The 12,308-nt window shown below is 44.1% G+C and overlaps 1 protein-coding gene and 1 pseudogene across 1 annotated transcript; both read right to left on the bottom strand.

Annotated features, from left to right (window-relative positions):
* Positions 1 to 3,271: 3,271 nt before the first annotated feature.
* LOC124851577 (tripartite motif-containing protein 16-like) lies at positions 3,272 to 5,101 on the bottom strand. The gene is given in 2 exon segments (XM_047339453.1): positions 3,272 to 3,601; positions 3,603 to 5,101. Coding segments are annotated over 2 exon segments (1,671 nt in total). The 5' UTR covers positions 4,944 to 5,101.
* Positions 5,102 to 8,815: 3,714 nt separating this feature from the next.
* LOC118104628 lies at positions 8,816 to 9,856 on the bottom strand (annotated as a pseudogene).
* Between the last annotated feature and the right edge of the window lie 2,452 nt (positions 9,857 to 12,308).

Below are 12,308 nucleotides of genomic sequence, written 5' to 3'. Positions count from 1 at the left end.
AAGAATTGTCAAGTACTGTGTGAATGAAATGTTAAAATACTCTGAACACATGAAATAATTAAAAATCTGGTTCGGTGATAGCATTAAGCATTCTAAAGTCATTACAAAATCGGAAACTTTGATCTGATTTTGGTACCAACAAGGATGGAGAACTCCACGCACTGGAGCTAGGCACAGCAAATCCATTCTGGAGGAGATACTCAACTTCCTGCTGCATTATCGCTCGTTTGGATAATTCAGGATAGCCAGGGGTCAGACTCTGTGCTAGGGAAGAAACAAACTGTTCTACACAGGGTTCTCCATTGTTTGGTCTGAAATTGAAAGATTAGATTCACAAGTTTATAAATCGACAAAGCAGTGTGGTTGGCTTTGGTGTTGCACTGGCAGACACCTTGTAGTGTGGGTTTGATCGTACACTAGCCTAACCAAAACTATTGTGGGTGAATCAGATTACCAAAATGTTTAATCACTAACTAATATGCAGGGCAGTAAAAGTTAGGGTTCTATAAATTCACAGGGCTGGAAGCACGCTGTGGCTCTTCCTCAGGTTCTCTTATCCAACTTGGGCTGAAATGCTTGGCAGTAACAGCCAGGTACAAGCTCTGTTACATAGGACGGTGGCACGCTATGTCTTAGTTCAAAGCACTTAACAGTTACAGGAAATTTCACAGCTTGACCAGTTAACATTGAATATGTGATAATCAAATGTTTAACGAAATTCTTAAAATTTCAACAAAGAATATTCAACTGGAGTTATCAGCAATGATAGCAATCTGTAGCGTAACAATATGAGGACTTAAAGTGGTAGTTATGAATAATTAATTATTAATAAACATTTAATTTATGAATAAATTAAATGTCACCACAATGCACTTGTTTGTAAGTACGGTTGAATGTCTACTCCGGTGGCAGACTAGTGGAATTGAATTCAAACCTTGGCTTGACTGAAAGTTCAACATTCCACTTTTTCTGGCGTTGGCCAAAAATGGAAAAAAAAGAAAATTAAAATTAAAATTGCATAATTATGAATTTTTGCCAACTGTACTCTGCCTCACACGGGCACCATTATGTTGTGCAATAATGTATTAAACGTGATACCATAAAATGGTGTGCCTTTCGGCATTCAATAAATTTGGTTATTGGGTTTAAGCCCAGTTGTGTTACCTGTCTGTGGAAAGGGGAAAAGAGTTGCTCTGCAGTTCGCAGTTCTGTGAAGTCGTCTTGCTGGTTTGTGGCTCCTGCCTTCGTGGTTCTGTTGTGCTGTGCAGCTCAGTTGCTGTTTGAAGTTCTCCTGCAGGACAACACGTCGCAGCTTAGAGGTTGGTAGAGCTTGGATTGGGAGGAGGTTTCCTTGGTGAGATGAGTTGGAAGCTGCAACTCACCTCCATGAAGTTGATTTGAGTTGAAAGAGTGAGCTGGACCGTCGCCCTTCTCCTCTGAGAGGATTCGTGGAAGGAGCGGTGTGCTCCTCTCGAAGAGGTGAATGGAAAGAGAAAGATGTGAGCTGGAGAAGCCAAACTTCTCCCCTCGACGGGTCGCATGGAAAGAGATTGAAGAAAGGGAGACCTGGCCTTATATTGGCTCGGTGACCTCACAGGTCATGGGGCCCAGAGTGACCAATAGGAGTTGACCCTTGTGTCTCTGGTGGGTTTTCACACCTGTGTGACGTTGAGGCACCCTGGGAGACTGAGTTCTGGAGGCTCTGGTTTCTCCAGAACAAAGGACATGCGGCCTTAGGATTTTGACTACACATGTAGGCCGAACTGTTGTTCACAAATACCATGTCCCAACACTAAAATATATTAAAATGTGTGTGTGCCATACACCAGGGCTACAGCTGGTTTAAAAGTCCGACCGCTGAGGGGACAATGATCTTAAAGATGACAGAAATTGAAGCATGACCACACATTACAATAATAAAACTAGAATTAGGTAAAATCATGGAATGCAGTTCGATAAAAGGAGGTTTTAGGTTTTGATTTAAAGGAAGTCACCGACTCAGCCGGCTGCATTTCCTCAGGCAGGTTGTTCCACAGTCTCTGAACCTTATTTCTAAAACTCTGTCTTAGTGTTTAGCTGAGAATCTGGATCAGTTCAAAGTCTCCTGCCAGAGGATCTCAAGGATTAAAGATCTGTGATAAACTGAGCAGTCAGAGCATTGAGAGTTTTACAAGTCATTTAAAGAAGCTTCAACTGGTTAGAAACTGAGAGTCAGTGTAAAGAGGCTAAAACCAGGCTGACGTGTTCCAACCTGTTGACTCTGGTTAGAATCCTGGCAGCAGAGTTCTGTTCTGTCTGAGGAGGCTCCTCACTTTTCTATAGAGACAAATAAAAAGACTGTTGCACTAATTATTCACCTGAATACATCACGTGGTTTTATTATGAAGTTTAAAAAGTTGTTGCAGAGTAAAACAATATTTAAAGAAGTGTCATGTACTGTGTGAATGAAATGTTTAAATACTCTGAACACATGAAATAATTAAAAACACAAAAAATGAATTTCTTAATAACTTTATTAAAATCCCAACAAAATTAAAAGAAAAAGAAAAACAATTGAGGAAAGGAATTTAAATCCTTAATGATTAATTCAAATCTGTCATACATGAATCCAACAGAGGCCACTGGCACCTGAACAGTCACTCATGAGTTTGGAGAAGCTCCTGCACGGTCCATGCTTTACAAATGACTAAAGGATATAATGGTCTTTGGTATCTGGGCAACACAGAATGTCTTGAAGCTACATTACACTTTACTACTGTTACAATGTATTAATTAGATTAATAAACATATTAATGCCTGAAATAAAGTGCAGTTGATCTGTTGGACATGTTGACGCTCTGAGTTCATTGATCATTTCATCAGTAAAGTCTGTTCAGTGACTCTTGTTCAGTGATTTCATGGACACACAATCAGTTTGTTTCACCTCCATCTCACATGTGGAAAAGAAAAGAACAAATAATCAGCTCATTGATGAGGATCAGGATCAATACAGGTTCTAAAACATCACACAACCTGATTTCTACATTGATTTAGAAAACAACAGCAACATTAGTTCATTCAAACACATTCATGTCAGTGTAATTATAGATTTCTGTCTTTACAAAGTGAGAACTAAATATGTGTGATAAAGGAAGGTCAGTGTTTGATTGACAGCTGATCTCTGTGCGGAGCAGAAACGTCACCACGACGAACTTTGATCAACAAACATGGAGATAAAAGAAGTTCAAGATTTAAACACAGAATCTAAATCACTGCTTTTAATGACTCGAGTCTATTTGAGTTTACACAACTCAGCTGTGTCTCCAGGATAATAAACCCTAACTCCAGCATAGAGAGGCTGAGTGAATGTGGTCTGGACTCTGTGGAGGAGAGTCATGGTGTCAGAGACTCTGTAGAAGGACAGAACACCTGCACTGTGATCCAGGTACACTCCTACTCTGGAGGACCGAGGACCTGACACTGGAGTCATGATCCTGTTGTAATGAAAGGTATAACTGTTTACCTCACAATATAATGACCAAGATTTATCATTTGATCCAAAACCACATTTATGTGAGTTCACTGCTCTGCTGATATTCTTGTATGTGACTGCTACACCAACTGCTCTCCCCCACCTCCACCTCCCAGTAACAACGTCCAGTCAGACTCTCTCTACTCAGGACCTGAGGCCAATCAGTGAATCTGTCTGGGTGATTAGAATAAGACTGTTCTTCTCTCATACGTGTTACTTTTCTGTTTCCCTCAGATAATAACAGATGTTTGTTTGCTGTGTTTGGATCCAGTGTGATTTCCTGTGAATATTTTAAGAAGTCAGCTCTGGTCTCTGGCTCTGGTTGTGGCAGTAAAACATCCACTTGAGACACAATCTGTAAAATCTCTGTCTCTGTCTCACTCAGAATGTCCTGTAGTCGACCTCTGACCTGTGACACAGCTGCTGTCACGTCCTCAAAGTACCTCAGAGGACGGATCCTGATGCTGGATGAGTGTGTAGATTCACTGAGTGGTGACAGTGAGGGGTAGTTGTGTAGAAACTGGGTGTGATCCTCTGTGTCTGAGAGCTGCTTCAGTTCATGGTCTTTCCTCTTCAGCTCAGTGATCTCCTGCTCCAGTCTCTCCTGAAGCTCTCTGACTCGACTCACTTCAGTTTGCTGCTGGGATCTGATCTGCTGCTTCACATCAGAGCTTCTTTTCTCCAGCAGACGGATCAGCTCAGTGAAGATCTTCTCACTGTCCTCCACTGCTTTATCAGCAGAGCCATTGACGGCCTCCTCCTCCTGTTGAAGCAGCTTCACATCTTTCTCTGTGTCCTGGAGTCCTTGCTGGATTGTTTGTCTCCTCAGCCCAGGCTCTCTCTGCCTCTCAGTCCTTTCTGCTGCAGCTGACACTGTGTCGTGGTCTTTATGTTCATCCATAGAGCAGAGATAACAGATACACTGCTGATCAGTGCGGCAGAATATCTTCATCACCTCATCGTGACGAGAGCAGATGTTCTCCTGGAGCTTCTCCGAGGGCTCCACCAGCTTGTGCTTCTTCAATGGAGCTGACTGAAGATGAGGCTGGAGGTGTTTTTCACAATAAGAGGCCAAACAATTCAAACAGGACTTGAGAGCTTTCAGTTTTCTCCCAGTGCAGACATCACAGGCCACATCTTCAGGTCCAGCATAGCAGTGATCAGCAGGAGCAGCTTGGAGTCCAGTCTTCTTCAGCTCCTCCACTAAACCAGCTAACATGGTGTTTTTCCTCAGGACAGGCCTCGGTGTGAAGGTCTGTCTACACTGAGGGCAGCTGTAGCTTCCTCTCTCCTCCTCTTTGTCCCAGTGGGTGTTAATACAGCTCATACAGTAGCTGTGTCCACAGACAGTAGTCACCGGATCCTTCAGTAGATCCAGACAGATCGAACAGCAGAATCTTTCTCTGTCCAGTTGATTTTCTTGCTGCGCCATTTCAGCTGGTGTCAGTGACTGTAGAACAGTTTCACTCCCTCTGAGCAGAAATAGATCTCTGCTCCTCCCCCTCTCGTTCACTTCCTGCAGTGACTCATCTCCCACAGTTCACAGCTTGTTGTTCACTGGTCCTAACACTTACACACCTGTGAAGGGAGGAGACACAGACATATCCTGACTGGGAGGAGCTGGTTGTGTTTGAGGAAGAAGTTGTTTGTGTTTCAGGATTTACTGCATTTCACAGCGGCCTGTTCACACTTGGTGTTAAGAGGAGATTCAGTGAGAGGCAGAGTGTGTTATCCTTCATTCACAACACACAGTAACAATTAAATTCAAATCAAATAGATGCATTTAATAATAATAAATCACTGAGAATCTGGATCAGTTCAAAGTCTCCTGCCAGAGGATCTCAAGGATTAAAGATCTGTGATAAACTGAGCAGTCAGAGCATTGAGAGTTTTACAAGTCATTTAAAGAAGCTTCAACTGGTTAGAAACTGAGAGTCAGTGTAAAGAGGCTAAAACCAGGCTGACGTGTTCCAACCTGTTGACTCTGGTTAGAATCCTGGCAGCAGAGTTCTGTTCTGTCTGAGGAGGCTCCTCACTTTTCTATAGAGACAAATAAAAAGACTGTTGCACTAATTATTCACCTAAATACATCACCTGGTTTTATTATGAAGTTTAAAAAGTTGTTTGCAGAGTAACACAATATTTAAAGAAGTGTCATGTACTGTGTGAATGAAATGTTTAAATACTCTGAACACACGAAATAATTAAAAACACAGAAAATCATTTCTACTTTATATATATATAATGGTCTTTGGTATCTGGGCAACACAGAATGTCTTGAAGGTACATTACACTTTACTACTGTTACAATGTATTAATTAGATTAATAAACATATTAATGTTTCCATAAATGAATGAATCGATGGACTGTCTGTATCTGACTGATGTTTTCTGTTGGGATCAACTGCTTCACACCAAAGTCTGTTAACGTCTCTGAGGATTAAAACACTCACACAGCTTCAGTCTCCAGGCTCTCCTCGTCTCTTACGTCTGTTCTTGCAGTTGTATTTTCAAGCGTCATTAAATTATTCCATACATTTGACTGTAAATCACACTGTATGAAAGTGTGTGTGAATGCGTGAATGGGAAAACTGTGCTGTAAAGCGCTTTGAGTGGTCAAGAATAGAAAAGATCTATATAATTACACATCATTTACTGTTGGACCAAACCTACTTTTACCATTGACTGAGCAATCAGTTGGCTTTCTCCTCCTGGCTTCCTAGATCCTTGCAGTACCTGTACGTCACCTGTGGGTGTTAATGAGTCAGGGAGCAGCATCGAGTACTTATCTCTGGTGTCCCTGTGAAACTCAAGCTCATTGTTGTTTTGGCAACAACACAGAATCCAGTAGGTCAGCCAATCAGGGTGTAGAGGGTTATAGGTTTGCCTGTGGATGTTGACAAAAATCCTATTGAGTCGTCCAAACTCATGAGCCACACCCCAAACCTGCGTCTGTGTATGATCACTCTTATCTTTAACATGTTTTGTCAATGCAACCAACTCTGCTGTCTGTGCAGAGGAATTCTAGGATGGTGTATTGCACAAATTGTTCGATTTATTACCAATTGCTGGGTCTCTTGAGGCTGAGCTGTCCACAAACAGTTCCAAATCTGCATTGGCCATTGGTCTGACCCTTTAAGTCTTCGAGAGAACAAGCTTCAGTTATTACTGCAACACAATCATGTGGCTGTCCGTCACATGATGTGTGGAGGAAGGGTTAAGAACAGTGCATTGGCATTTCAAGCAAAACTGGTGAATCTGAGAAGCTCAGCTGTTGGAATAATTGATGTTATACCAACAATGTCAAGTCAGCATAACCTACAGTGTCACATGATGCTGTCATAGATAGTCAGCGGCTGCTGCAGCTTCAAGAGAAGTTGGAACTGTGATCACAACAGAGTCAAGTTTTGAGGAAAAGTAGGCGTCAGGTCTGTCGTCCCCCATGGTCCTTTATGAGTGATACTGTCGGTCTGGGATGGCCGGGTCTGAAAGGCCAAGCTAGCATCAGCTAAATACGTTTTTTCTTAAACTTTATCTTTTGTGACGGCCGTCTGGATGGTGCCGAGTTCAGATCAGGATCCGGTTTGAGACAGAGACATTTATGAAACTGTCCCTGATGTCAGCTTCTTATTGACCGGATGTTTGTGAGTCCCAGCCTGTGTCAATTTTAGGCCCGACCTTGGTGCGAGGGCTTTTCATCTGCCACTTGCACAAAATATCTGAGTGCAAGCAACACAATATCTGAGTGTATATCTGTGACCATCCGATCCTTCTGTTTTAACACTGTATGTTGACTTTGTATGTTGACAGTCGAAAATAAAGTTTGTTAAAGGAGGAGACAAAGACACATCCTGACTGGGAGGAGCTGGTTGTGTTTGAGGAAGAAGTTGTTGTTGGTGTTTCAGGATTTATTGCATTTCACAGCGGCCTGTTCACACTTGGTGTTAAGAGGAGCTTTCAGTGAGAGGCAGAGTGTGTTATCCTTCATTCACAACATACAGTAACAATTAAAGTCAAATCAAATAGATGCATTTAATAATAAGAAATCAGATCTTTATTCATAAAGCACATCTCAGAACATGCTTTACAAATGACTAAAGGATATAATGGTCTTTGGTATCTGGGCAACACAGAATGTCTGGAAGGTACATTACACTTTACTACTGTTATAATGTATTAATTAGATTAATAAAGATATTAATGCCTGAAATAAAGTGCAGTTGATCTGTTGGACATGTTGACGCTCTGAGTTCATTGATCATTTCATCAGTAAAGTCTGTTCAGTGACTCTTGTTCAGTGATTTCATGGACACACAATCAGTTTGTTTCACCTCCATCTCACATGTGGAAAAGACAAGAACAAATAATCAGCTCATTGATGAGGATCAGGATCAATACAGGTTCTAAAACATCACAGAACCTGATTTCTACATTGATTTAGAAAACAACAGCAACATTAGTTCTTTCAAACACATTCATGTCAGTGTAATTATAGATTTCTGTCTTTACAAAGTGAGAACTAAATATGTGTGATAAAGGAAGGTCAGTGTTTGATTGACAGCTGATCTCTGTGCGGAGCAGAAACGTCACCACGACGAACTTTGATCAACAAACATGGAGACAAAAGAAGTTAAAGATTTAAACACAGAATCTAAATCACTGCTTTTAATGACTCGAGTCTATTTGAGTTTACACAACTCAGCTGTGGATCCATAACCAGCCGCAACTCCAGCATAGAGAGACTGAGTGATTGTGGTCTGGACTCTGTGGAGGAGAGTCATGGTGTCAGAGACTCTGTAGAAGGACAGAACACCTGCACTGTGATCCAGGTACACTCCTACTCTGGAGGACCGAGGACCTGACACTGGAGTCCTGATGCTGTTGTAATAAAATTCATATCTGTTTTCATAACAATATAATGACCAAGATTTATCATTGAATCCAAATCTACATTCATATGAGTTTCCTGCTCTGCTGATATTCTTGTATGTGACTGCTACACCAACTGCTCTCCCCCACCTCCACCTCCCAGTAACCACGTCCAGTCAGACTCTCTCCACTCAGGACCTGACGCCAATCAGTGAATCTGTCTGGGTGATTAGAATAAGACTGTTCTACTCTCATACCTGTTACTTTTCTGTTTCCCTCAGATAATAACAGATGTCTGTGTGCTGTGTTTGGATCCAGTGTGATTTCCTGTGAATATTTTAAGAAGTCAGCTCTGGTCTCTGGCTCTGGTTGTGGCAGTAAAACATCCACTTGAGACACAATCTGTAAAATCTCTGTCTCTGTCTCACTCAGAATGTCCTGTAGTCGACCTCTGACCTGTGACACAGCTGCTGTCACGTCCTCAAAGTACCTCAGAGGACGGATCCTGATGCTGGATGAGTGTGTAGATTCACTGAGTGGTGACAGTGAGGGGTAGTTGTGTGAAAACTGGGTGTGATCCTCTGTGTGAGAGCTGCTTCAGTTCATGGTCTTTCCTCTTCAGCTCAGTGATCTCCTGCTCCAGTCTCTCCTGAAGCTCTCTGACTCGACTCACTTCAGTTTCCTGCTGGGATCTGATCTGCTGCTTCACATCAGAGCTTCTTTTCTGCAGCAGACGGATCAGCTCAGTGAAGATCTTCTCACTGTCCTCCACTGCTTTATCAGCAGAGCCATTGACGGCCTCCTCCTCCTGTTGAAGCAGCTTCACATCTTTCTCTGTGTCCTGGAGTCTCTGCTGGATTGTTTGTCTCCTCAGCCCGAGCTCTCTCTGCCTCTCAGTCCTTTCTGCTGCAGCTGACACTGTGTCGTGGTCTTTATGTTCATCCATAGAGCAGAGATAACAGATACACTGCTGATCAGTGCGGCAGAACATCTTCATCACCTCATCGTGACGAGAGCAGATGTTCTCCTGGAGCTTCTCCGAGGGCTCCACCAGCTTGTGCTTCTTAAATGGAGCTGACTGGAAATGAGGCTGGAGGTGTTTTCACAATAAGAGACCAAACAAACCAAACAGGACTTTAGAGCTTTCCGTTTTCTCCCAGTGCAGAAATCACAGGCCACATCTTCAGGTCCAGCATAGCAGTGATCAGCAGGAGCAGCTTGGAGTCCAGTCTTCTTCAGCTCCTCCACTAAATCAGCTAACATGGTGTTTTTCACCAGGACAGGCCTCGGTGTGAAGGTCTGTCCACACTGAGGGCAGCTGTAGCTTCCTCTCTCATCCCCATTGTCCCAGTGGGTGTTAATACAGCTCATACAGTAGCTGTGTCCACAGCCAGTAGTCACCGGATCCTTCAGTAGATCCAGACAGATCGAACAGCAGAATCTTTCTCTGTCCAGTTGATTTTCTTGCTGCGCCATTTCAGCTGGTGTCAGTGACTGTAGAACAGTTTCACTCCCTCTGAGCAGAAACAGATCTCTGCTCCTCCCCCTCTCATTCACTCCCTGCAGTGACTCATCTCCCACAGTTCACAGCTTGTTGTTCACTGGTTCTTACACTTACACGTCTGTGAAGGGAGGAGACACAGACACATCCTGACTGGGAGGAGCTGGTTGTGTTTGAGGAAGAAGTTGTTGGTGTTTCAGGATTTACTGCATTTCACAGCGGCCTGTTCACACTTGGTGTTAAGAGGAGATTCAGTGAGAGGCAGAGTGTGTTATCCTTCATTCACAACATACAGTAACAATTAAAGTCAAATCAAATAGATGCATTTAATAATAATAAATCAGATCTTTATTCATAAAGCACATGTCAGAACAAATAAAGAAAAATTCGCAAAAATTAGAAAAACAAACACACTCATAGAAGAATGAAAACTAAAATGTAGAATAAAGGTTAAGTTAAGGTTAAGGTCGTCTTTACTGTCCCCGAGGGGCCATTTGGTTTGTAAACAGTAGTCACACACAACCCATACACATCATAACAATACATAAATACATAAAAACAGCATTAAACATCCATTAGTCCTTTGTTAAAATAGTAATGTTGTGCAATAATGCATTAAACGTGATAACATTTCGGCATTCAACAAATTTGGTTATCAAAATCAAATATTGAATATTAATATTAACCCTTGTGTTGTTCCTGGGTCGAATTGACCCAGAGTGTGTGTGTGTGTGTCTGTGTGTCTGTGTGTGTGTGTGTGTGTGTGCGTGTGCGTGCGTGAGTGCGTGCGTGTGATCATACGCAAGCCCTGGCAGTCAGGGTTCGGGTTAGGGTGACCCAAGGATTGTCATTATCCAATTCTCCTGGGGTAATTGAGACCAATGGATTGTCATTCTCGATTGTCATGGGAGGGTCATTTAGACCCAGAGAGGGCGCTGTGGTGCTCTGTGGGGTCATTTAGACCCACACCTGATTCCAATTGAAATCAAGGGGGTACATTAGACCCACATATAAGTCTCAGTGTGCCACTCTCTCACGGACCATCGCACGATGTCGCGTCAGGAGCGTTTCACCAGAGAACAGGTTCCCAACAGCTATTCTCCCAGCAACCATCCTCTGAACCCGAAGAGGAGGCGAAGAGCCAGAACGACAAGCGGACGGACAAGGAGATGGAGAAGCAGACCGAGAAGAAGACAGAGAGGGCGCGGTGACTACGAAGACAACGATGGTGGCGAAGACTGAGACCCAGTGGGTGATGCTTCTGCAGATTCTTCATCCTTGGAAGAAGAAGAAGAAGAAGAAGAAGAAGAAGAAGGAGGACAAGACCACGGCGACACCACCACCACCGGACTCGTGGAAAGAGAGACCTTCCCCTCAAGAAACGGGGAAATAACATGGTCCTCGAGGGCGTACGGCCGAGAGGAGGGCCACTGCTCCACCTCCTCCTCCTCTTCCTCTTCCTCCTCCTCTGCTGCGGCTCAAAGCGGGGTCCCCCAGGGCCCCACGATCCACGCGACGTCCCGCACCGGTGACCTAGCCTCGACGTTCCACCTGTTCATCACACCGACGGTAGAGAACATCATCCTGGAGATGACGAATCAGGAGGGTCGTCGAAAATACGGTGACGAATGGAAAGGGATGGACGAGACCGACCTGCGCGCCTACGTAGGGCTGCTGATCTTAGCGGGCATGTACAGGTCCCGGGGCGAGGCCGCCGCCAGCCTGTGGGCCGCCGAGAGCGGCCGGGCGATATTTCGTGCCACGATGCCCCTAAAACTCTTCCACACGTACTCCAGACTGCTGCGCTTCGACGACCGCGAGACGAGATGAGCCACGGACAAATTGGCAGCCGTGCGAGAGGTCTGGGATGCGTGGGTGTCGCGGCTACCGCACCTCTACAACCCGGGGCCCGAAGTGACCGTGGACGAGCAACTGGTTCCGTTCAGAGGTTAGTCTTTTTTTTTTAATATTATTTTTATGTTATGTTATGTTATGTTATGTTATGTTATGTTATGTTAGTTATGTTATGTTATGTTATGTAGATAGCGGCTGCTAGTCCTCGTCCTCATCTCATCTCCTCTCATCTCTTCTCCTCCTGTTTTTCTCCCTAGGCCGGTGTCCATTCCGTCAGTACATGCCCAGCAAGCCGGCAAAATACGGGATCAAGTTGTGGGTGGCCTGCGATGCGAAATCAAGCTACGCTTGGAAGATGCAAGTGTACACCGGAAAGCCGAGCGGCGGACGCCCAGAACGGAACCAGGGGTTGCGGGTAGTGCTCGATGTAACGGAGGGACTGCACGGTCGTAATGTCACGTGCGACAATTACTTCACCTCCTACGAACTCGCGCGGCAGCTCCTGGAGAGGAAGCTCACCGTGGTCGGCACTGTTCGGAAGAACAAGCCCGAGCTCCCGACCGGGCTGCTCGC

Source organism: Hippoglossus stenolepis, chromosome 3 (genome assembly GCF_022539355.2).
Source record: "Hippoglossus stenolepis isolate QCI-W04-F060 chromosome 3, HSTE1.2, whole genome shotgun sequence".
NCBI classification, from domain to species: domain Eukaryota; kingdom Metazoa; phylum Chordata; class Actinopteri; order Pleuronectiformes; family Pleuronectidae; genus Hippoglossus; species Hippoglossus stenolepis.
Note: the sequence above shows the minus strand (reverse complement) of the source record. Positions and strands in the feature narration are given on the sequence as shown.